General features: G+C 40.4%; 1 protein-coding gene across 2 annotated transcripts in view; it reads left to right on the top strand.

Annotated features, from left to right (window-relative positions):
* Positions 1-26,217, top strand: part of SMYD1 (SET and MYND domain containing 1) — a 43,618-nt gene that overhangs the window by 10,374 nt on the left and 7,027 nt on the right. The window contains exons 2-7 of one of the 2 annotated variants that reach the window (XM_089531241.1): positions 6,438-6,614; positions 11,292-11,505; positions 12,194-12,324; positions 14,493-14,531; positions 21,048-21,240; positions 25,931-26,023. In XM_089531241.1, coding sequence (XP_089387367.1) covers positions 6,438-6,614; positions 11,292-11,505; positions 12,194-12,324; positions 14,493-14,531; positions 21,048-21,240; positions 25,931-26,023 — 847 coding nt within the window. The remainder of the gene's footprint in view (positions 1-6,437; positions 6,615-11,291; positions 11,506-12,193; positions 12,325-14,492; positions 14,532-21,047; positions 21,241-25,930; positions 26,024-26,217) is intronic. The other variant, XM_089531242.1, reaches the window with a different exon arrangement.

Genomic DNA, 26,217 nt, shown 5'->3' with positions numbered 1-26,217 from the left:
ATATCTCATGTGAGAGTGAGCAGTGAAATTTATGTCCAGGAACAGATCCCGTCTGATCCTAAAAGCTAAGCAGGGCCATCCCTGGTTAATACTTGGACAGGAGACTGCCAATAAAGAGCAAGTACTACATTTCTTAGATTGTACGCCATAGGCAGCTTTTCTCTTATATATTTATTGGTTTTATGTACAGCGCTGTGCACATCTACAGCACTATATGGGCTGGTTCTCACTGGCTTATACGCCGGGTTACCAATCAAATCCAAGGTATGGCGTTCCTATTGGAAACCAAATTAACTCTAGAACAGTTCTAGAGTAACCCGCAATCGTTCCCACTTAAAATCAAACCGTAAACCGGTTTTTTATTTGATCCGTGTTATCGTCCTTTAACGCGGGTTAAAAATATAGAAGGGTCGAACCTACATAATAATAATAATAATAATAATAATAATACAGGTTGTATTTCAAAGGAAGAAACTGGCAAAATCACTTTTGAGTATTCCTTGCCTAAAAAACCCCTATGAAATTCATGAGGTTGCCATAAGTCGAATGGTGACTTGAAGGTACACACACACTGTTGTCTAGATGGCTTTTTCTTTCCAGTAACAATTGAGAAAGTCTGAGCTGCAGCTGTTTTTAACCAGGCTTCTGTGGTCTCCTTGTAACCGTATAAGGAGAACAATCTCTGCATCACCTTTTCACCCCACTGACTTGACAGTTGATAGAAACCAGTCAGGTACTTCTGACTGATGCCCAACTCCACTGCTAGCCTGTTTTAAGGCGCTGATTGCTTCATGCAGCATCTTCCAAGCAGCCAGATCCCTTCTATTTTAAAGCTGCAGTTGTGTGAGAGATTTTATGCCTTGCATATCATGATCTCATTTGGATTTACTACTCTTGTGTATTACAGGGCTCACCTTATCACATTTCCATTGCTATTACAGTAGGTTAGGGAGTGGCTGATGCAATGAGTAAAAAAAAGCAAGGTATGTTTATTTTATTTATCCTTCTTTTTCTGTATCATCCCACCTAGCCACCTATCATTACTTCTTTACTGAATCTTTTTGCCTTCTGGAAATGTAATTCTTAGAAGCAGAGTACAGACAAATACCCAGACTGTATAGGGAAGGAAGGAGACACCTTCTAAACAGATTCAGCACTCAAGACTGGTGATGATAATAGTTTTGCCACTTGTGTAATTCAGCATGGATTTCCTCTATATTTCACTTATGATGAAGCAGTGAAGTAAGGAAGAGATTCAGTTACAGAGCTGCATGCTATTACAAACTCAGAGGATGAGGACTGGAGATTACTTCAATTCTCAGCAAATTTCAGCCCAGGATGGAGATCTCTCAATCCTCTGATCATGAGCAAAAGTAAAATCTGGTTGCATAGGAGCCCAAAATGAGCACTTCACCTTCAAAATAATGTGTGCAAAGGAACTTGCTTTTAAGTAAATAATACTTTGTGAATATGTGTGTGGAGAGGGGGGGGGATAAGTTAAGGTTCTTGTCGGCATGGCTTAAAAATATTCAAACATAAAATAAAAATATCTAAAAAACAAACCTTGATTTTGCCATTTTATATAAGGGACATTATTTTACTATGTCATTGTATATAATGGGATTTGTGCATCCACAGATTTTTGTATCTGAGGGAGGGCGGCATCCTGGAACCAAGCCCAGTGCATACTAAGGGCTCACTGTAGTATCAAAGTGCTATAGCAATGTAGTATGAGACAGATTTTCTTTCTGCACCTATTGCTATTATTATCTGATCCCATCATCATTGTTCTTCTTGGCATTCATGCCCTTGCATGCAATGATAAAGGACGCACCTTTCAACACTAGATGCTCATAGGCCAACGGACACTTGCCACTACGCCTTTTCAGGCATGTATAATCCAGGTTTAGCTCCCTGTCCATGGAAGTACGATCATTCTTCCACCCATTGTGCTTTCAGGCATGTTCCTGGGTTCTCATAACCCAAGACTGTATGTTATCTCCTAATCACTAGGAATAACTTGAAAACCCAGATGCCATATTTCCATATCTAAGCCATAAATGAGAGCAGAATCAGAAAGGATGATAGAGGCTGGGATTACAGCTGTCACGCCTCCTTTGACTAAATGCCTCCTAAGTTTAAAATGAAATTTATGGAGACAGCTGGCTCTTGTTTAAGGAACAGCTGCTGTTGCTTGAGAAAGGATAAAGGTGCTTTAAAAAGAGCCCTTTCATCATCCCTGATATATATGGCCAAAGGGATTGAGACAATTCTGTATTCTTCTGGAATGGTGGAGGTATTACCTGTTGGCTGACTGTAGAGTTCACTTGGAGTATATCTGCCCTACACAGTTACAATAGTTTTATACCACTTCAGTTGTCATGGCTCTGTCCTATGGAATCCTAGGTTCTGAAGTGTGGTCAGGTACTTAGAGGTCCCCTGAACCACTAATACTAGAGTTTTCCGGCATCTGTCACCCCATCATTCTTTTTGCTGCATCCACTGCTACCTGCTATGCCATCAAAATTCAAGACCATTGTAATAACATCCTGCTCTGTTTCTCTCTACAACAAGGTACATGGCAGATGCATCTCTTGTTTTATAGTAAAAACCTCCCAGAAGTGTGATTTTGCTTGGAAACAAGATCCACACTTCCTGCAGTGTAACAAAACAGTGGCTCCTGCCCCCCCCCGCCCCCCACTGTTTCTACTGACATGCTATCAAATTTTGGTGGTAAATGTAATAGTGCAACGGTATAGTGCAATAGTGCAATAGGTGCAGCTCTTTGTGGGTTCTGGGAATCAAATGTAGCCTTTGGACCCATGAAAGTTGCCCATACTTGATGTAATCATCTACCTGTACCTCACTACCATGGCTCAACCATCAGAAAGCAGAAGCTGGGGAAAGGATCTGGCGTCACTAGTGGGAGCGGGAGTACAGACTGTGCCAGGTGACACTTAAGGGGAGTGACACTACTGCTCCTGAAACACTGCATTTTGGCAGAAGCAGGCTGTGGCATTTGCCTGTGTCCCTTTAAAATGCTAAAGATATGGTGGGAGTGGGGTGAGGCTCAAAGGGAGGAGAAAGGAGAGTTTTTTAAAAATTAAATTTTAAAATGTTTATTTTTTATTCTTTTTTTAAAAAAATTAAAAAGTACATTTTACCAAATTTTCATTTTAACCACATGCAACTATGGAGTTTATCACATGGGACAGATCCTGTGTAGAAACTGGATTTAAACTGACCCCCCCCCCTGCAAAAGTGGGTAATTTTCAGACGACGTTTGCGGTTAACCCAAACAGAAAGTAGAAAATATCCGCAAAAGCAGGTAGTTTTTCAGATGACATTACTGTTAATGAAAATTAATGTGACATTAAGCCAAACAGAAACTAAAAAACAAAAACAAACAAGCTTCATTTACATATCGCTTCATACCGCCTAAGTAGTGTCTAAGCGGTTTACAACTGTAAGCTAATTTGCCCCCAACAATCTGGGTACTCATTTTAGCGACCTCGGAAGGATGCAAGCCTGAGTTGAGCTTGAGCCCTTTTGCTGGTCTTGAACTCGCAACCTTGTGGTTTTGAGTGAGTGGCTGCAGTACAGGCATTTAACCACTTCCCGAAAGTCAAAAGGGGTGGATTTTGTCTACTTTCTGTTTGGATTAATGGCACAGTAACCCTATAGTATGTGAAAAACTACCTACTTTTTGGTTTTTTTTCCTTCTGGTATTAAAATCCCGTTTCTGCATGGGATTTTTCCAATTTGCCCCCATGTGATAAACTCCTATGTATATGTAAATACATTTAGGCTGTGCATATGATATTGTAATTTAATTTAAAGGTGTAATTTTAATTTTGCTAGTTGTTCATGTCACCACTATTACCATTACATTCAGTGATCTATGGGAATTAGGATTTATGAGTAACATTAGTACAAAAAACATTATTGGAGGCCTGTTAGAGACTGCCAAAATAAAGCTGCTTCGGGTCTCTTTGGAGGTATGCTGTTTAAATGATGCATGGATCCTAAGAGTCCGGAGGTTGCGCCAAAGCCGCACTCCATTCCTAAGCACTGGAGTACAGCTTTGGTACAGCTTCCAGATTCTTAGGATGCATGCATCATTTAAACAGCATACCTCCAAAGAGACCTGAAGCAGCTTTATTTTGGCAGTCTGTAACAGGTGATTCTGTATGGTCTGGTATGGGAGGAGGTTGGAGGGGGGGTTGACACCATGCATTACCGCATCAGCTGACACTGAATGTTGGGGGAGGCAGAAATGTGAATAAGAAATCCTGAAGCAAGTAACAAAGGAGGTAGAAATTGAGGAGATAGGAAAATAGGAAGAAGTCGCTCTGAGAGATTGGGAGGAAGTGAATGAATGGTGACTAGGAGAATGGGGTGATTCAGAGCGTGTGTGGGCAGTAGCTGCCACTTCTGACTAAGGATCAAAGACATAATTGGATAAAGAAACACAGGCTTTATTATAATAACACCATTAAATATAGGAAAGCTTTCTAAGGGTGCCAAGCTAACAATGGACTGAGCTAGTTTTTAGTAGAAGTGAGAGAACGGGAGGAGGAAAGAGAAGAGGTTGAGAGAGTAAAATCAGCTTACATCTCAGAGAAGTTAGGATAGCTGGGCATGAGATACTTGACCCTATCACTTCTGCTCTCTCTAAAACACCCTTAAGTGTTGCACATTGTTGCATTTCCAACAGGAGGACACTTTCTACACTTCTTCCTCAGTTTCCATTCTTCTTGTGATATTTCATACCTCTCTTTTAGTTTTTAATAACAGCCTGTGAATCTATGTGTAAAATAAAGAGAGGTGGTACACAGATTCCTGCTAAAGCTGGATATATAGCCATGGGCTGGTAAGACTAAGGAGATCATTACGCACAGCTTTTAAACCACATCTGGAAAAAAAGCTGCTTTGACGATACTTACCACATGAGTCCCCCTCCCTTTTGTAGCTGGTGCATTCCCCCCCACCACCACCACCACATTCAGGGCATCCCTTTTCATTTATGGGGCAAACGCATCAATGAATTGTTAATAGCACAAATGTCCAGATGTGAAATGTTGCTGCCGGGGCAGTTGTATTATTGCTGGTCATGTGGTGTCTGTGTCCATCTGTCTCCCTTCCCCTTTGCTATTCCCAAGCAGCTCAGTTACCTTTAGCCACTCATCTCTTTTCTTTCTTGCTTTTTTTAAATTAAAAAAAAACAACATTTTTACTACCTGTAAAAAAGTAGAAATCAAAAATTGCATGAGTTAAAATGAAAATAAATAAAATATAAATACCAGAAGGCATGCTGGATAGGGCATTAGCCAGAGAGTTAGAAGAACATTTCCTTAAAGTAATTGTGAAAATGTTTTGATTGACAGGTGGCATCATATCCTGTGGGACTGCCATAGAATGCTGAAGCAGAGCACATGGCATGATGCAAACTCTGCTGAGGTTGCATCATGCTATGTGGCAGCTGTGATGACTCATAACAAATACTGTATACGGTGTGCCCACACCATACGCGGGCTTGCCATATGCAGACTTGACATCATGCAGACAGTGAGCCCCATTAAATGAATGATGTGTGCACCCACATAGGCGTGCATGACCATTGAAAACAACAGGACTTGAAGTGCTATAGTATTACTTTCATGCGCGGGAGGGGAGGGGGTTCGGAATGGATCTCCTGTGTAAATTGAGGGTCTACGTTATAAGTGGGCCAGGAGTCAGGTCACATGTGAATTGGTGAATTGGTGTGGGTTGGATAGGTTGTGTTCTGGACTGAACTGAAGTTATAAACTGATGTACTACAGATGGAGAAGTTGATGGGAGTTGGCAAGGAGAGTTTGTAAATATTTGTACATATTGCAACTCAAGATAAAGAACCTCCAAAGACTTGGATGAAATCAACAGTGTCTGTAAGTTATTTTTTCAGTGTGGAAAGTGGTCAGTGCATTGCCAATACCTATATCTGGACTTTTTGCTTCCACACTTTGCTATGTTATTGTTGAGCTGCATCTGAGAGTGTCGTCTTTAGATTGCACTGAATGTTAGCTCCTGAAACAGCAGTGAGTTCATTAGAGAGCCAACACAGAGTGCAATGGTGGCAGTAGCCCCAGTTGTGTGATTTCGAAAACATGAAATATTGGGGCTCTAAATGCAGTATATTTTCATATTTTCCCTCCTGACATGATTTCTGCAAGAATGAAGCTCATGTGATAAAGTCCTAAATCTTGAACGATGTTTACTCATCAGATTTATGTTAATTGAAGGGGAAGGATTGACCCAAGGATTTTCTGTCTTAGGTGAACATTTTGGAAGAATTGCTGGCGTGATTGGCTAGTGTGGTATATTACTAGATGGGAGTTAAAATGCCATTTGCAGGTATCTAATCTACTTATGATTTTATCCCTCCCTCCCTTTTTCAGCCTCACTCATCTTGTCTGCCACACGTGCTTTAAGAGGCATGAGAAACTCCATCGCTGTGGCCAGTGCAAGTTTGCCCATTACTGTGACCGGACCTGCCAGAAAGATGCCTGGGTGAACCACAAGAGTGAGTGTTCTGCCATCAAGAAGCATGGGAAAGCACCCAATGAAAATATCAGGTGAGTCTTGCACATGGAGGCTGACCAGCAACTGGTTCAAAATAAATTGTGCAAGTTTTACTCAGAGGGGTAGAGACACAAGGCTTATAAAATTCTCTTTAATAAAATGGCTGTGTATCCAAGAGATACATTTCACTGGTGTCTGCCTACCTAGACAAGTAACGATCCCCAGTAAATTAGCCAGCTTCAGTAGAGGGTTTCTTGCTGGAAATACTACAAAGACATGGTGATTTCTACAGTAACACAGATTGGCTGACTCCTGAATATAGACTGGAGCACTGAAGTAAAAAGTTACACTTCACAGGTGTTGGTGAAAGTAACAGAGACTTTCTTGGTGTAAAAGTCATGATCTTTAGTTATTCCCAAAAGTTTCCTCTAAAAGGCATGTTTAGAAATATTTTTACAGGAATTTTTCAAGGTTTTTTGCCACTTTCTTATCTTACTTTCAAAAAGTAACTAGATACAATCAAAAGGCAATGAGCAGTGAATGAAGTAACACCTACAAGTAACTGTAACTAGTTACTATATTTATCAAACTATATGAAGCGTAATGGAACAAACTGTTTTAAAAGAGTCACTTTCTATGCTCTGATCAAAACTTAGCCCCTGGGCCATGAGGGCCTCCCATCCCAGCTGAGGCCGCTGATAGTTTCTTCTTCTCATCCAGAAACATGTCCGAAGAAAACATCCCATTGACCATGTTGGTCCTCCAGAGACACTGGGAGACAACTAGACTGTGTCAGTGTGGGCTCTCTCATCAATTGCAGCCAAGCAATATCCTTTGTGCACTGTCCAGTGTTTTGAAAGAACAAGTTCTAACTGCCCAATTTTTTAAGATTCGTGATCTTGAATAGAACTCTACATGCCTGAGTCTTACCTCTTACTTCTCGAATGCTAGCAGGATTAACTCATCCTAGCCCTTCCATGAGCTTGACTGCACTAGGAATCCTTGCACACTACACAATTAGAGCACTGTGATTCCAACTGGTGTCCAGGGCTACAAGGAACAATGAGAAGCAATGAGGATACTGGGAAATATATATCTGACATTGTCGAGGGGCTAATGGAGGTCTTATTGTGGCAGTCAACAAGGGCTCTTTCACACAACACAATTACAACATTGATTTTACTTTTACTGGCATAGCAGTATCTTGTGAAATGCTGGGATTTGCAATTTGTGAAAAATGCATTTACAATTGTGCCTCACCAAGCTGCAGAACCCAAGATTCTATAGGATATAGCCATGATAGTTAAAGTGGAATCATAGTGGTATAATTGTATAGTGCGAAAGGGCCCCAGAATGAAAAAAATCCATTGCACGGAGTACTAAGAACTTAATCAGAGCAGTATTAAGGTGGTGTTTCCTATCATATAATTGACCAGCATAGTTGTGCATCTTAGATGAGAGTGAAAGACACACTGTATACTTCACATCATGAGAGTGCCACTCCAGAAATTCCTTGTCAGGAGTTACCAACATTTGAAAACACATTTTAACAATTTTTTTCTAATACAATATATTCTAATAATTTCTAATTCTAATAATAATAATAATAATAATTTCTAATATTTAGACAAGTAATCCAGCAGTTTATGGATTGGCTTCCAACCTGCACAACTTGTTTTGCATGATTTCCTCAGTTACTGCATTCCTGAAGAAGCAGTTCCATTGTTCCTCATGGAATGATGGAGCAAAAAAGCTGGTCAACTGAGGAATGCCTGCACTTCCACTATCACCTCATTTCATTCCATTAATTCATTTTGGTCTCAATCAAGGTGATGAAAGCTGCTACACAGAGTTAGGCTGTGGGAGCTATCATATCTCGAAACTTAGGGTTCTACAATCTCCACCATCCATGTCCTTCTCTCCTGAAAACTGACCCATCTGAAAGAGATGATAATAGCTGAGACCCAGAGATTTTGCCAAAACCAGAAAAGAATGATATAATAATAATAATAATAATAATAATAATAATAATTTGTTTTATTTATATACTGCTATTCCAAAGATCATAGTGGTGAACAGCAAGTAAGCTAATTAGCAAGTAAGCTAATATAAAGCAATGGTTTCTGTTAGATTAGATTGCATAGTTTTATAATTTTAGCTTCTGGTTTTCTACATTTTGTTTTTACTTGCAAAACACTGAGACTGAGATTACAAAACACACTGAAAAACAGTGGTACAGAAATGTTCACACACACACACACACACACACACACACACACACACACACATATATATATATATATATGGGAGGGTGGGTGGGGTGAGATAGATGGATAGGTAGACAGAAATGCCAACAGTTACCATTTATTGACATTCAAGATGTTATTGAAACTTAAAGGGCAATCTTATAATTCAAATTTGGGAAACAGAACGAAACAGTTTTCAGCAGTAGTGACCATATATTTCTTATTACCCTGGGAATTATTTTATCTCTTTCTAGTTTGCATTTTTTCATTCCAGACGAACAGGCAACCTTCAAAGCAGTTATAATTCAGTTTTTGAGCTCAGTATTTAGTCACCCAATTCTCAAATAAAACAAATTTATACAAAACATAGACTTTAGAGGACTTTACATATGAAAAGGAACATGTTAAAGAAAATTGCTGTAATCCTATATAATGTGTTAGTTACCTTATGTATACCTAGCTACATTAACAGAGGCACTAATAAACACCTTTAGTGAACTGTGAAGCAATGCAAATCAATGTGTAATACATATCACTGTGTGATGAGCTTTGGCATGTGAAGTTAATCAGTGTGTACTGTGCACTAATGTGTATTTCACACCCATGCACATCAGGCACTTAACTGGCTCTGCTATATAGTAACACAAAAGCAAGTCGGAGTAGACAGGCAGGAAAAAGCGGCTTGATCCTGCTTTTTCTAAAAGTGGGTCAAAATTGCACAGGCTGAATACCCTGAATGCCCCAAGTCAGGCTGAATACCAATGGGCAGACCACATGGCATGGGATCAAGCTGTGCTGCTGTGAACATTTTTGTTTCCTCCCCACCATACACGTACACTGTCGCATAAGCACACCGCATGCAACCTCCAAGTACCTCCCACATCCATCCAGATGCCATCCCATTGCATGGCCGACCCTTTGAGAATGTGTGATGCTCTGCTTGTATAGGGCATTGGTGAATTGGTGTATGAGTGATACATTGGCAAAGCACAATCATGGAGGCCTCCCATACATGCCACCTTCACCACCCCCTTCACCCCTTTCTCCCTGTTGGACTATTTGGCTTGTGTATGCTGTAATTAGATCCATTTGAGTTGTTGCACTTTCATTTTTTTGCTTTGCCACAGCTTCACACTGCTGTCAGGCTGTTTACATACAGGTGCAAAGATGCACATTTTCTGAGCTATGCTGGTGTATCCCAGCTTCTTTTTGCTCTGGTTTATAGCCCTGGAGCATGGTTTCATTTCGGTTTCCACCCACTTTAGAGGTGTGTGTCATATACTGTAAATGCCCTGCCTTCAAAGTGGCTAGAAGCCACTTTATTTTGCCTGGCTGTTTCAATCCAGCAGTTCTGTACAGGATATGGATGTTGTGTAACTGCGTAATTCTAATTCCGATATATGTAAGTCCACCTATGAAGACATGCTCAATAGGATTCTGGTGCAAATAGATACATAGATGGATAGATAGACCGATAGATAGATATGGTTGAGCAAATCAACATTCTTTCTCAGTGAGAAATTAGAGGAGGGTAGTTTAAGCTGCTGTCTGGCATTGCCATCTGCTTTTTGTTAGGTTTAGCCAACGTGGAGTCCTTTCATTTATCAAGCATCCTATTTATAGCAGATGCTGGGTAAAAATACCCCATTGTGATATACGAGACAGGAAGGTATTGTGAGCTGCAATGGAAACTATGCTTCCAGCTAGAGAGCTAGTCCTGAAAAGTTGCCAACTGTGACTATACTCATTGAAAAGAAATACTTGATGTTCCCACTTTCAACCATATGGAAAAGAAATTGTTTTTGTTGACTGAACAACCCAAAAGATTCTGCTGTCTGATGTAGCTAGACCCTGTAGTGCCAGAGATGTGTGCATGATCAGATTATTCTGTCCTTGTATCTTTTACAACAGTGGCTGCTGATGGTTTCTGTGTCAATGGGACATTAACTCTGGGTTTTTGTCTATACATTCAAAGAGCCCTTCAGAGAGCTTGATCGTTTCTGCAAAAATAAGTTTAGCACTTTTGATAGTTCCTTTAATATTCATACTACAACCCAGGGTGGAATAACTGCCTAACTGACATGGGGCTGCCAGCCACCACTAAACACTGCACAATATCCTGAGGGTGCAACCATTTGACAACCCCAACAGTGCTCCAGACCTAATATTGTTCTGTGTCATTCTAGGAGTGTGGACAACGGCACTCTAAACTTTAAAGGACCTATTCAAAGTGGGTAATCCTATTCTGGGTGTAGGTTTGAGCTTTGTGGAAAGTTCTTTTAACATCTGGACTAAACTTCAGAGAGGATTCACCACTCCAAGGACGTAGGAGCCACTAGCTGCCACTTTGTCCTGGTCAGCTCCAAGGGCGGATGGAAGGCCTTGACTGCCTACTGGCCAGCTTCAACTTCAAGGAGGCAATTGTGTGAGAGGTACTCTTTAAGGACCAAGGGTTAAAGGTGTTGTTTTTGTTTTGCCTGCTAGGTTGGCTGCCCGAATCATGTGGAGAATAGAAAGAGAAGGAGGAGGCCTGACAGAAGGATGTTTTGTCTCCATCGATAGCCTGCAGAACCATGTGGAGCATTTTGGAGAAGAGGAGAAGAAAGAGCTCAGGATTGACCTGGAGAGTTTCCTGGAGTTCTGGCCATCCGAGAGCAAGCAGTTTGGCATGCAGTACATCTCTCACATCCTGGGTGTGGTAGGTCTACCTTAGTCATCCAGGCCTGGGAGATCTGGGAAAGTTGGCTGCCTACACACACACTACAAAAATCTAAGCTGTTGAGCTCATCTCACAGAGTTGAGAACACCTTCCAGATTTCAAACAAATAAATGTAGGATGATGGTTTAGTGTATATATGAGTACATATATAAAGGAAATGCACATTTTTAAGTATCCTGTTCTTCCCCCTGCTCCTCCATGTGGTTTTGTGGACAAAATGCTGTGTTTGCTGTTTTATGTTTTGTGACTGTGTTATACTTATGTATGCATTCAAGTGTACACATGCACACAGGCACACGCACTGTTAGAACAATGCTTCATTCCCTCCAATGGCGAGGTGGGACACCTTTAGGAGTTAGAATTTTCCTGAAAGTAAAAAGTGGTCAATTTTGTCCACTTTCTGTATGGGTTAATGTTGGAATAATTCTCAATGCCCCTGATGTGTCTGAAAATGATCCTGCTTTTGTGGGATATTGCTGGATTTTAATTCCATTTTCTGCACAAGATTTGGGCATTTAGCTTCCCATGTGATAAACTCCCTAGAGACATTGTTCCCTACATCTCCTTTTGGGAAATGGTTGCTAATCAAAGTACAAATGTTAGCTGTAAGTGAAAGAAAACCATCTTCTTCCCCTAATCCATCTCCCTCTTATATTTTTGGGAACAGATCAACTGCAATGGTTTCACTCTGAGTGACCAAAGGGGGCTGCAAGCAGTTGGTGTAGGTATCTTCCCCAACCTTTGTCTGGTAAATCATGACTGTTGGCCCAACTGTACGGTTATCTTCAATAATGGCAAGTAAGTAAATTTCCTTTTCTGCATTGATTGGGCAACTTTCTCAGCATGGGGACTGAAATCAAGCTTTTCAGACATCTTTGCTGAATGATTGCCTGAATCTTAATCAATGAATGTTTAAAAGGTGCATGGAAAGACATTTTCAAAGAATATTTAATGTAAAGGCCACTGCTATTTATGTCAGCATTGCTCTTGTTTTATGGCATTACAATGGGGCCTGTTCTCTGATAGTTCCCAAAAGAAAATGTGTGTCAGGATGGCAAAGGGTAGAACCTACATGAGGTTCTCCTATGCATTCCCCATTAAAACAAATGGGGGCTGCATGACAGCATGACTCTCCTCTTTCTCAGCTCCCATTTATTTAAATGTACTCTCATAAGGGAACCTCCTTATGCCTTGTGCTCAAAGTGGGTAATCTCAAGTATCAAGAATCCAGCAGAATAATATTGGATTTTGATAGATAAATTCAGGAAACTGATTACTTTGACTTCAAAATTCATAGTCTTTTTCTACCGACACCCCACAAAAGCCTGATGAGTTAATTTCTAACACAATGAAGCCCACTTTAAGCATGATTTTGTTTGATTTTGTAGGATTCCAGTCACACAAACTGTTTAAATTTTGCAAGATGGAGGCTGTTGTGAGCCATGTTCTTTCTAAAAACAGACATATGGTACCGGACCAGACTGACTTTTAAAGAATCTGCTACTGTACATAGTATCCTTGGCCTCATGACAGATGCAGGATATTGCTGAGCATAAAGGTCAAAGATGTGAGCTTTCACAAAGCCCTTTAAAGCATAGCTCATACCTTCCAGCATTTCATAGATGAAAACTGGGACACATGTGGCCAAACAACATCAGAAGGGGGTCAGGATTGCAGAAGTTATTGATGAGTAGTAATAGACAAGCTGGGAGAGGCTGCAACAGTCTACTTTTTCTTGAGTCCATTGGAAAGGGCAAGACCTCACTCATCTCATTTCCTCTTTGTAAATGAGTACAAACTAATTTGTACTTTGAACTCAAGTTTGCAACAACTGAAGTACATTGTAGACAAAGCAGAAAAACGGGAGGAGGACAGTAAAACTAGGACATTTTAAAAGCAGATGAAAAAGTGGGATGACAGAGAATTCATCAGGACTGTCCCTGCCAAATCAGAACATTGTAGGGTATGATAGCTCTAAGGTGGTAACTCAGTGGATTTATTCCCCCCTCTTCTTACACATGTCCCTCCACATTTGCGGCTTTGACTTTTGTGGATTTGATTATTCACGGATTTTATGAATATGTTCTCTTTAGGAATCTCTAGGTCCTTCAGCACAACTCTGTGGTCACCTTTAACCCAAAATCACACTGAATGACCTAGAGTATCCTAGAGAGACCACTCAACTAAGCATTTGTAGCTCCTCCAGCGCATTTCTATGGTCAGTGTCTGGTAGATGTTGACCACAGAGCTGCATTGGAGAGACTCCTAGAGAGGTGTTCTCCCAGGTAAAAACATAGTTTTTTTTTTGTTATTTGTGGTTTTGCCATATTCACAGGGGTCCTGTGCCCCTAACCTCAGCAAATGTGGAGGGACAAGTGTACTTTTAACAGTTGCCCAGCACAAAGCATCCAAGTTTGTGAAACTTTCCCTAGCAGGCTAATACAGTTTAGTGCAGATGGAAGTTTTGCCTGTCCTGTTGTTGTTGTTGTTGTTGTTGTCATTATTATTATTATTATCATTATTATTATACCTTACCTTTTTTGAGAAAGCCTCCACACAAGATTGCTACAATTAAAAAAAATATTGACTATAAAACAACTGAGTAAATAACAACAATAATCAGATAAAATTATATATAGAGGGCCAATAATCCAAAAACAGCTTAGTGGAAAGACGGTGCCTAAGGGCAGGGTAACTCTGCAGCCCCTAAATAGTTTTGGCAGTCACATGTATATGTGTCTTCAAGTCACCTGTTAACCAATGACAATCCCAGTCACAGAAAAGAAGGCTCTTGGTCAGGACTCCAACTTGCAATTTGATTTCCATCCCTCTCTATTCCCCTTGATCTGTGTGCGTGTCTTGAAAATTCTGTGCTAGCATTTTAAATACTAAATCTGTTGATTCCATTTGCTTCTTTTTTGGGGGGTACCATTGTAAAACTGCAGATCTCTGTTTTTGTCTTTCAGTCATGAGGCTGTAAGATCATTGTTCCACACCCAGATGAGGTGGGTTGGTCTTGAAAGCATAATACCGCTCCCCCCTCTCATCCTGCACTGACACCAAAATCCCATAGGATTTAACCAAGCTTTAGAGATTTCTGTTAGTGCACTGTTTCACTGTTTCTGTCACTTCTAGTTTATGCAAAGTCTCACTAAACCCAACCCTTCATTTTGTAATCTCTGCATTTTGTACTGTATTACCTTTCCCCTCAAAAAGATGATAATTAATTATGATAACCATTCCTTTCCTTCTCTGACAAACCTCTCCAAACTCCTTTGTGCCTGCTGTTCTATCTTATCTTCTACCTTATCCCTTCAGCAGGAATTATAGCATGAGATTCTCTAATAACAAATAAATTCAATAAACATTTTATAATAGTAGCAGATATGTGACTGCCTGATACATTACACACTCTGATTTTGGCTGCATTGATTAAAATTGATTAAAACCATCAATGTGTTTGGGAGCTGATTAAAATGGCAAATATGCTAAAAACATTGATCCAAAATTACTGAATCTAGAGGTGTTCAATTAGAGCAGTACAATATCAGATGGCTGTTAACTTTAGCTGGTTCCAGGCCACAGAGTGGTCCCTGTTTTGATTGATGGCTTCCAAGCAAAGATCAGTTTTCTTGGCAGATCCCCTTATGGCACTTGGGAAGAATGCAATCCAGCCAAAGTTAATGGAGTGGGGCTTAACAGTGTGTTTCTGTATTCCTCTGATAAATGTTTTGTAAATTAAAAAATTAAGCTGCATACAGACAGATCTAAAAATAGGGGAACTAGTGTGTTTTCTCCTTTCTGATATGAGGACCCTAATCGAGGGAAAACTGCACAATTATAGCACTGATCCCACTTTAACTGTCATGGTCTCATTCTATGGAATTCTGGGATTTGAAGTTTGGTTAACTATGTAGATACCTATGCTTAGAGAGCTCTTTTGCACTATGCTGATCTGTAGCAAAGAATTCTGTGTCATCAAACTACAAATCCTAATAATAATAGTATTAATAATAGTATTTATTATTATTATAATTAAATCCTAGAATTTGTAGGATGGGGCCATAGCAGCTAAAGTAGTGTTAGTGCTACAGTTATTGTAGTGTTAGTTTTTTGTTTTGACATTTTCCCAATCCTTCAAGTGGGCTCTCTGCTTAATTTTTGTTTAAAGTGCAGCTTGTTTGTATTTTTAAGCAATTTAGCATTCAAGCTGCAGAAGACGTAGAGGCTGGGGTGTGTGTGGGTAAAATCATGGCATCAGAACCACTGTCCATTCAGTATCCAACACAATCACATTTTAGTTTAATTTGCAAAGGAATAGATAGACCTGATGAAATGTGCCATGTGCATGTCCTGAGTGCAGCAGCACTTATTTCTCATTAACTTTATATGCAGCCATCTTACTATTCTTCAACTTTAATTCTGAGAATACTGGATATGAACTATAACCATGAATACTGTAGCAATAATTAATATTATTTATAGTGTGTAAAGTTCTAAACACATGCGATTTCAGTAATCCTTTCCAAGGTCAGTATCATCATTACTATCATTACCATTATCACCATCGCAATCACCATCTTCATTCCCATATTTCAGGAGGCGTCTCAAAGTAGCTTGCCAAAAACCACTCCGTGAGCTAATGACAAAGGTATGATTTGAATCAGGGGCACACAGACTCATTGTCTAGTCTCTTGAGGCAAAACTACATGTTATACTCCAGGAGATCCATGATTGTAGCTGTCAAAGCTTTTACCAAATGTGAAACTGACTGCTCTGTCCTTGGGAAAAGAGACAGTAAAAGAAGACGGGTTTAACCATTTCCACATGCTCTTTCCCTAGTTAAAATCACACACTCAAACCTGGCTGCTCTTAGCCCCTCTGGGAAAAAGGAACACTGCAGGTTCAGACTGAGAAGCAGAGAGGTACAGCTGGCACCTACAACTGGAGAAATAGTGAGAAAGCAAAGGTTAAACCTCCCCCTCAAACACTACTACCTTGATTCAGTTCATCCTACTAAGACTGCTTTAAAAAGTTCAGTCATGGTTCTGTTAGATAATATGCAGAGTTTATAAAAGTTACTTTTTGAGTCTACACTTGCTAGAATCCCCCAGCTACCACGGCAAGTAGCCATGCTGGCTAGGGTTAGGGAAGAACTGTGGTCCCCAAAAAGTAATTTTCTCAGGTTCTGTAAATATATATTTTGATGCTTGCACTAGATTGCAACTATTTTACAATCATGTAATTCTGAAGGCCTTGGAAGTTTCATATTCAAAACAAGTCTTTTCTTATTTTTTAAAAGCTGGAATTATGCAAAGCTTGCTACTGGGCATAACAGTGATTCATCAAATTCAGTATGAATCAGCTTGAATTTGCATGCAAGTTTTTTTCCCCTTTTTGCATGTTCTTTGTACAATAAACTCTAGAGATTAAATATCTTAAAGTTACTTTCAGCGACATCCTATTGAGTGCAAAGAATTCATGAGTATCTTTTTTTGGCCCTTTTGAGATGTAAAAAGCAGTGTGTGTAGCTTGTATGGTTAAAAGAATGGCGCAGTACACACTGCCCTGAAAAGGTAGCCTGGAGATGTCCGTTTTTCTTCTGGAGAGACGCCGCAGCAGCCAAACTGTGCGGCGTCCCTCTGGAGTAAAAAGAACCTGAGAAAAGCAGGTTCTTTCTAAGGTGCCTGGCACATGTCACAAGTGTGCCATTGGCACTCTGGTGATGTAAATGATGTGCAGCGATGTCTCTACGTTGTGTATCGCTTACATCAAGATGGCACCCCCATATGGATGGGAGGCCTCCATTGGGCTGCCGCCATGACTTGCTAGGGTTCCAGAGCGTGTGGTTGCTGTGCGCTCCGGAACCCTAGTATTGGTGGCGGCACACCACTTTTGGCCCATCTGTTTCGGGCCAGTGGCTTGCTGAAAACACAAATATATTGGGCTACCAGGATATTACCTGAGGGTCATTTTATATAAAGAACAGATTCAATATCTACAACCAGAACTAGTCTAGACTAGTAATGAAACAAATATTTGCAGGGGAAAGATGTGTGGTGTTCAAGAAGGAGGGGGAAATGCTTAAAACTGAGGACCTAGAGCCAAATTAATATAGATCCCTGTGCAGGCATAGGGTAAGCTGGGGGCAACGATGTGCAAGTGGGCACCAACCTTACTCTCAACATTGGAGAGCACCTGCCACCACTCCAGACCCTATACTGATTTTAAAGAGAGCTCTTTTACCAGGCTTGGTCGAACATAGTTACACAGTTTCAGTGATCAGGATCCTGGCCTTATCAGGGTTCCAAATCACACCCTGTAGCCACATACAAACAGGTAGAGAGCTCTTTACAGATCTTTGTGTTCAACATGTGAAGGCCTAGCATAATGGTGGATGTGCAGCAGTGTTTGGGGCGGGGCTTACACACATGCACACATCTCCATCTCCAGTTAGCTATACGCATATGCAAGTGAGCATTTGCATAGGTTCCAAGTGCAGCCTTGTTTCGTGCCCCCTGGCTGCTCTTGTGGTCATACAACCATAGACCCTTATAGTTGGAAAGGACTGTTGCAAAGGCCAGCTAGTCCAATCCCTTGCCATGCAGGAGTACACAACTAAAGCACTCCTGAAAAATGCCCAACCAAGCTGTGTTTAAAGACCTCCAAAGAAACAGAGTCATAACCCTCTGAGGCTGTTTATTCCACTGTCAAAGAGCTTTTACAGTAAAGATGTTCTTACTAATATTTAGGTAGACTTTCTTCTTGTAATTGTAATTTTAATCTAGTCTCTGGAGCAGCAACAAACAAGCTTACTCCATTTTCTACATGACAACTCTTCGGACATTTAAAGTTAGCTATCATGTCCTCTGTTAGTTTTCTCTTCTTCAAGTTAAACATATACTGCTTCTTAATTATTGGGCCTGAATTCCAGACCTTTGATCATTTTGATTGCCCTTTTCTGGTCATGTTCAAGCTTGTCAATATCCTTCTTGCTGTGGTGCTCAGTACTGGACATAGTATTCCAGGTGAAGTCTGATCAAAGCAAAATAAACTGGCACTACTATTTCCCTTTAGTTTGGATTCTATACTCCTATTGATGCAGCCTAGAACTGCATTGGCTTTTTGGCTGCCTCATCCCGCTGTCAACTTACATTTAGCTTGTGGTCTACTAAGATCAGCAGATGAAACTTCTAGATGACCCTCTTGGGCCACAATGGATGATGCAATTGATTTGCATCTGGCGTGAATACTTGGTGGGAGGAAGAGCTTCAGCAGCAATATGGTAGGTCCTGGGTATGAAAAATGGCTCAGCATACCATAGTTCTGCATGTAGAACCACTACGCTGAGCTGAGCCATGCAGGACTGCAGCCAATGTAAGCATAGTATCTTAGTTTTTCAAAAATCCAGTCTTTAAATGCTTGATGATTGGAAGGTCTTCTGCTGAAAATATTTCAGTTCACCATCTCCAGTTTAGACCAGTTTGACATCATTATTTTAGGTTAACTGCCCTGAGTGATCATAAAAGAGAATGGCAGCATCTATGATGCATTGCAGCAACCAAATGATCAGCTTGAAACATGCAAATCTTGCAACATGCATTATGGTTTATGGATGGCATGATGTGTGTGTGTGCATGCACACAGTACTGTATTTTTGTTATGTGTTCAGTTTTTGAACAAGGAAATAGCCCAGATGCTGATGTCCCCATCAGGACCAGGTAACAACAATAGTTTCCCTAAGCATTTTTCACAAGCATTATTTAAGGTGTGAGTCAGCTGTCCTAGAAAATGATCTGAAGGACCATAGCCTCAACTTTTAAAGCTAAGATAGTTTGACACCAAGCAATGCCTGGATGGGGACCTATGTGGCTTGTAAGCAAACAGTTGTGAACAATTCTGGAGGAGCAGCTCAATATGATAAAATAATGATTTATGGAGGCCCATTTCCCCAATTCTACAAATTGATATGCACCAAGTAATCCAGTTGACGCACTTATTGGAAACTAATCCAGAATCTATAGCAGCCTCCTTGATCTCTGAGTGCACAGAAGTGATTTTGCATTGACACTCTTGGTCCTTTCCACACTGCACAATTATAGCCACTTGATACCCCTATAACTACCATGGCTGCAACTTATGGACTAGTGAGATTTCTAGTTTGTTGAGGCCCTAGAGCTTTCTGGCAAATAATTCCAAATGACTCTCCCTAAATTGCAAATCCCAGGATTCCATAGGATGGAACCATGACAGTTGTAGGTGTTTGAAACTGCTATAATTGTGCTGTGTGAAAGGGCCCTTTGTTACAGTGCTATGTTCAAGTGAATTTCTGGTTGAAAGAAAATGGGGATATGGTATTGAGAATGAAAGGGAAAGTGTTAGTAAAAATGTAACTTATAAGCATGAACACTGAAAATGAAAACCACACATCATTGTGTATTATACATTGTATTGCTCCCCCAATATTATAGCCAAGGTTTTGTCTGTCTATACAGCAGACTGCAGTCCTATGGAAGAATAGAAAAATTCCAAGAAATAGAAAAACCCCATGAGTTGCAAAATTAAAGTAACAACAGTAGCAACAACAACACTAACAACAACTAACAACTTCAGGTTTTATGCAAATGGAGTCAAGAAAATTCTGTGACTTGTGGATTGAGGGTTAAAAATGCATGGTGTAAATTACACATTGATTATTAACGTTTATTGTATGGCAGAGAGCAGGGCATCAGTATCTTGAATACTAAAGATTTATGCTTCTCCCCATGTTGAGTATTTTTCATGATGAGAGCCAATCGGCATGGCCACTTGGGAGCTAGAGTCCAAAAAGTAAGTCTTTCAAGAGCTGCCCTGGATTAACAGAAGCAGAAAAAAATATATGCAGACTGTAAAAATCACTGCACAATATGTCATGCAAAAAGAGAAAGAAAGAAAGAAAGAAAGAAAGAAAGAAAGAAAGAAAGAAAGAAAGAAAGAGAGGAAGGGAGGGAGGGAGGGAGGGAGGGAGGGAGGGAGGGAGGGAGGGAGAGGGGGATATGAAAATGTTTCCTTTGCATACAAGTACACAAATAAAGCTTTTCTTAGTTTTTTGTGGGTTTGTCAGGCTACGTGGCCATGTTCTAGAAGACTTTATTCCTGACGTTTTGCCAGCATCTGTGGCTGGCATCTTCAGAGATTCTCTGAAGATGCCAGCCATAGATGCTGGTGAAACATCAGGAATAAACTCTTCTAGAACATGGCCATATAGCCCGAAAAACTCACAAAAAACTATGGATGTCGGCCATGAAAGCCTTCGACTTCACAAAGTTTTTCTTGTTCCAGAATTTATTTGCCCTGCTCCAAAATTTTGATTTTGTGCAGGGGACAACCAGATCCAGAAACCTGCCCATTAAGTCTCAGATAATATCATTTACAGGAGACAAATCTGTAAGGAGGGCAATTCCTAATCACTTTGTCAGTGAAATCTGTAAGGTGATCGGTGTTGTTCACTTAGTGCTGTCCTTTTTCCTGTTTAAAACCAGGATAGAGCTGCGTGCATTGGGAAAAATCTCCGTAGGGGAAGAACTGACGGTTTCTTACATAGACTTCCTCAATGTGACCGAAGACAGAAGACAGCAGCTGAAAAAGCAGTATTATTTTGACTGTGCTTGTGAACATTGTCAAAAAGGCATCAAAGACGACTTGATGTTGGCAGTGAAAGAGGGGGAAGAAAAGGTACATGTTTAACTTGAAGATAATGTTGATTCCAGGAATTTTCAAAAGCGGAAAAGCAATAGTGCATATCTTGTTTTAGTCAAGAATCTGATTTTTGGAATGCTCCCAAATATTTTTCTCTGTATTTTCCAGAATGGACCCTGGGCCCATTTCTGCACCCTCCAGCGGAGCGCATGTAGTTATATTTTTGTAGTGTCTCCCTTTACTGAATCCTTTCTGTGTTGCGAATTGAGGGAGGCTGGGCAGTGAAGGTTGATTGCTTCTATGCCAATGGGATGGGAAATTTTAGAAAAGCTATCCAAGGTTGCTGTTAACTGCCATCAAGCTGACTTCCAGTTATGGCAACTCTATGAATAAGAGACTTCCAAGTCACCCTGACATTAACAGCCCTGCTCACATCTTGCAGATTAAGGGATGTGACTTAATTGAGGGATTGATTCTATTCATCTGTAATGTAGTCTTCCTCTTTTCCTACTGTGATTTGCTCTAGGACCTTCCTCTATTTGTTTTTTGGGGCTGTCCGCAGTATCCATAGAACTCTTCTCCAGCACCACATTTCAAAGGAGTTGATTTTTTTCTTATCTACTTTCTTCACTGCCCAGCTTTCACAACCATGCATAGACGTGGGAGATATGATGGCATAGACAATCCTAACTTTAGCATTCAATGATATAGATTTAATTTCAGGATTTTGTCTAGTTCCTTCAAAGCTGCCTTTCCAAGTGCTAGTCTTCTTCTGCTTTCTTGACTGCAATCTCCATTATGTTTAATGACTAAATTGGGGCATAGATAATCTTTAACTATTTCAATGTCTTCATTGCCTAGTTTATGTTATATAAATCATCTGTGGACATTATTCTTGTTTTCTTAACGTTCAACAGTAAACCTACCTTTGCATTTTCTTCTGTAATCATTCCAAGTCTTTGCTATCTTCTACAGTTAGTAGGGTGTCATCTGCATATCTTAAACTGTTGACGTCCCTTCCTCCAATTTTTACATCTCCTTTCTCCATGTCTAATCCTCCTTTACAAGCATTCAGCATCCAAATTAAAGAGATGGTGATAAAATGCAGCCTTGCCAACTGGATACCATCTTGTTTCTCCATATTCTGTCATAACAATAGCCTCTTGTCCTGAGTACAGGTTATGTATCAGGACATCAAATGTTGTGGCACACTCATTTGTTTAAGAGTGATCCATAGTTTTGGGTTTTTGTTTTTTTTGTAATCTACACATTCAAAGGCTTTGCTATACAGGGTATCTACTGGGGTTTGATTCCAAGACCCCTTGTGGACATCAAAATCCCATTATGTACATGCTCAAGTCCCATTGTATACAATGGCATAATAATAATAATAATAATAATAATAATAATAATAATACATTTTATTTATAGACCGCTATTCCGCAATGAACATAGCGGTGTACAGTACAAAAATGCAATACAATACAATACAATACAAAACGATCTGCCTCTCTCTCCCTCAAGATGGTGCCTGAAGGGAGGTATCTCTTATATAAAATAACAAAATCAAGGTTTGATTTTGGGAATTTTGTTTGTGTGTGAATATTTTTGAGCAATGGGTGGTTGAATCAATGGATATGAAGGGCCAAAAGTAATCTATAAAGCACAAGCTGATTTTATTCTGAAAATATTTGGTGGAATATGATCCATAGTACCCCTTCTTTTCCTGAACCCAGATTGGACATCTGGAATTTCTCACTCCATATACAATAAAAGTCTTTGCTGTAGTTTTTTGAGCATTGGTTTCTTTGCATGGGAAATGAATGCAATGAGCCTCTGGTTACTGGGGTCTCCTTTCTTGGGGACTGGAATGTATATCAAGTATTTGTAATCTGTAGGCCGTTGTTTTGTTTATTTGTTGACAAATTTTTAATTAGAAGTAGAATAGATTCTGTATCTGTAGCAGCTCTATTGGTATGCCATCTGTTTCTGGTGATTTATTTCTCTCAAGCACTCAGAATACATCTTCCACTTTACATTCAAAAATTGTAAGTTTATCTTCAAATGGTTCTTCTATGAATGCATTTGTCATCCTTTCATTTCTTGTATTTAGTTCTTTGGTGTATTGTTTTCATCAACTTTTTATTTCTACTTGGTCATCTAATGTGTTCCACTTCTGGCCATAGAGCATTCCCATTCTTGGTTTAAACTTCCATTTTCTTTCTCCTATCCTGTGGAAGAGGTCTCTTGTTCTTTTTTATTTGCTGTCATCTTCTTTTTCTCAAAATGTCCCATTTGTATCCACTTCACTCCAAGTATTGTAATGTTTATACATTCCATTTCTTGTTTTACTATGGCCTGAAACAGATGGGCCAAAAAGTGCTTCCGGCCATTTCAGGGGCAGGGCGTGCAGACGATGCATGCCCCCAATGGAGCTGGAAGCTGCTCTGAGGTCACCTAAGGTGACCCAAGGCCACCGGTACAAAGAGCGGTGAAAAGCCCTGTTTGGGACCGCTGTGGCAGCCTGTTTTCAGAGCGGGCTGTCCAGTTGCTGTGGTCCTTTGCCGATCATGGGTTGACTGGAACTGGAGCAGCCAGAGGCTGCTCCAAGCCACTGGCCTGCTTTGGCCCTATGTCTAGCTTTTTGATTAATGCTTCTCACATTCTATGTTCCTATAATATAGTTGTGCAGCTTTGAACTTTCAACTCTGAGCAAATCAGCATCTGAATTTCCTTTCCACTTGAGCCCAGTTGTATCATTAGCCACAGTGCCACTCGTAATTCTCCTTTGCTGTACTTCAGTAGCTCCCTGAGTGCCATCTGACCTGAGAGTTTCATTTTCTGACACTATCTACTGTTTCATTTTGGATTGTCTCATCATAGGGTTTTCATGGTAAAAGGCATTCAAAAGTTGTTTACTGTCTCCTTCAGCACAGTATCAAAAAAGCTTTAGCTATGGCACCACTGAGAAATTCTTTGTCAGTGTCACCCACCCCCAATTCACTACTACTACTGCCGGTAGCTGTTAGGCACATTTAATCTGGTTCCTCAGCAAAAGCCTATCTGACATGGAAGACCTTATTAGTAGCACTGCTGCTCTCAGCCTAGCCTCTTGCCTCACAGGAGTGTGCAATCCCACCACTGTGGAAAAATAGTGCCATTGGATGGATGGGCAACGTCAAAGGAACTCCCCAAGGTACTATCTTCCAAATAAAGTTCAGAGTAAAACCTGGACTGGATTTACTGCCCCATTGATGTAGAATCCATTGGCTGGTGCTGGAGTTAAATTAAATGAGGACTGCTGGCCAGGTTGATTCCATTTGCAAGTCTCCCCCCAAAACACTAAAGAACACAGAAAGTACTTCTGTGTAGAAAATGGATAAACTTGGCATTTTATGTGTAAATTAGCATAGGTGTTTTTCAGGGCAGTGTGGCAATCATTACTTTGAACCCCAGGTAAGCTTCCAGGACAACCCATGGTCTCTCATCTTGAGAGAGGGCATGAAAAAACCAATCTCCCTACTGCATACAAATGTGTAGGAAAAGCCCTAGCACTCTACATCTTCACTACAAAGCAGGATTGAGAAAGGGCAGTTTGGAGTGGAGTTGTGCAGGCAATATATGCTTCAAAGTACATACCTACTTTGTCTAGAGGGAAGCTGTCAGAGTTTCTTAAAAGTTTTGTCTCTCACCGCAGAATGAAACCAGTGGAGAACTGATGGCTCTTATATCACTGGGGTAATCAATCCACTCCAGGTGGTAGTCTGAACTTGAAAGGAGCTACCCACATTGATAAACCTATACTTTTGCTCAGCACCTTGGATAGCTCTGTTAAACTTCACACTACAAGCCAGAAGACATTTACAGCCTCGCTGAAAATGGAAGCCACCACTCCTTGTTTTATGAAAGCTCAAGGAGCGAGGCAAAGCTGTTTCCCATGTGAAAACTTAAGCATACATGCAACATAAATAATGCTACTGGACTAAAAATGAGTTGTATCTTATAAATATGGCTTAGAAATTAAGAGCTTAGAAAAGCTCTTTCCTACATATATTGCTTATATGTAACAAACTTGTGTGTGTATTTGACTTCAGAATGATTACTGGTACTGATTTTCAAAGATAAAGCTTGAAGGGGGATTCTTATAGTGCACTCGGCATTTGAGCACTGCATCTGGATTTATCAGAATGCTCCAGAGAACATGCATATATATCTTTAAAGTCAAGCTTCAGATAAATTTAAGACACACAGATTTTTTTAAACAATGCACAGTGTGAGTCTGGGAGGAATAGTGACTGTGGCTGGGGAAGGTCTGGCTGAATTTCACCTTCAAGCTGTTATAAGGGGGAATGGCACTGACTCCACTGATGTTGTGGGTTATCTTTTCCCTCACCCTATTGTGGTGTAATGGTTTGAATGTCTGACTATAACTCTGGAGACCAGGATTTGATTCCCAGCTTGGCCAGAAAGCCCATTGGGTGACCTCAAGTAAGTCATATGCTCTCAACCTTGGTGAAGGCAGGGGTAAACTTGTTGCTAAAAATGTTGCCAAGAAAACCCCATGAGAGGTTTGCCTGAGGGTCACCATCAATTGGAAACAATTTGAAAGCATACAACAACAAAAATAGTAATAAGATGGTAACCAAGCTTGCAAAATGGATGTTCTTTAGGCTATCTGACAGGGATAGAGAGGCACAAACCAACTGCTTTCTCTTGCCTTTCTTAGCCATCTCAGGATGTGGTGAAAGACATCATCCAGTTATCGAAGGACACACTGGAAAAAATTGACAAAGCTCGTTCTGAAGGATTATACCATGAAGTAAGTCAGGATTCCTTTCCAGTGTTCTGAGCAGGTATGCAAACCTCCCTTAAGTCAGTGTAACTCTACAGCCAGAGGCGGTTGCTAAACATGATCCACAGCTGCCATCTGAAATGGTACAGTCTAAGAAGGATTGCAGCACTCAGTACATGTGAACTAGCCATGCTGTTCGCATTGATTGGAAATCACAAAGT

The sequence above is a fragment of the Sceloporus occidentalis genome, unplaced genomic scaffold (genome assembly GCF_023333645.1).
Source record: "Sceloporus occidentalis isolate IW3139 unplaced genomic scaffold, rSceOcc1.0.p SCAF_7, whole genome shotgun sequence".
NCBI classification, from domain to species: Eukaryota; Metazoa; Chordata; class Lepidosauria; order Squamata; family Phrynosomatidae; genus Sceloporus; species Sceloporus occidentalis.
Note: the sequence above shows the minus strand (reverse complement) of the source record. Positions and strands in the feature narration are given on the sequence as shown.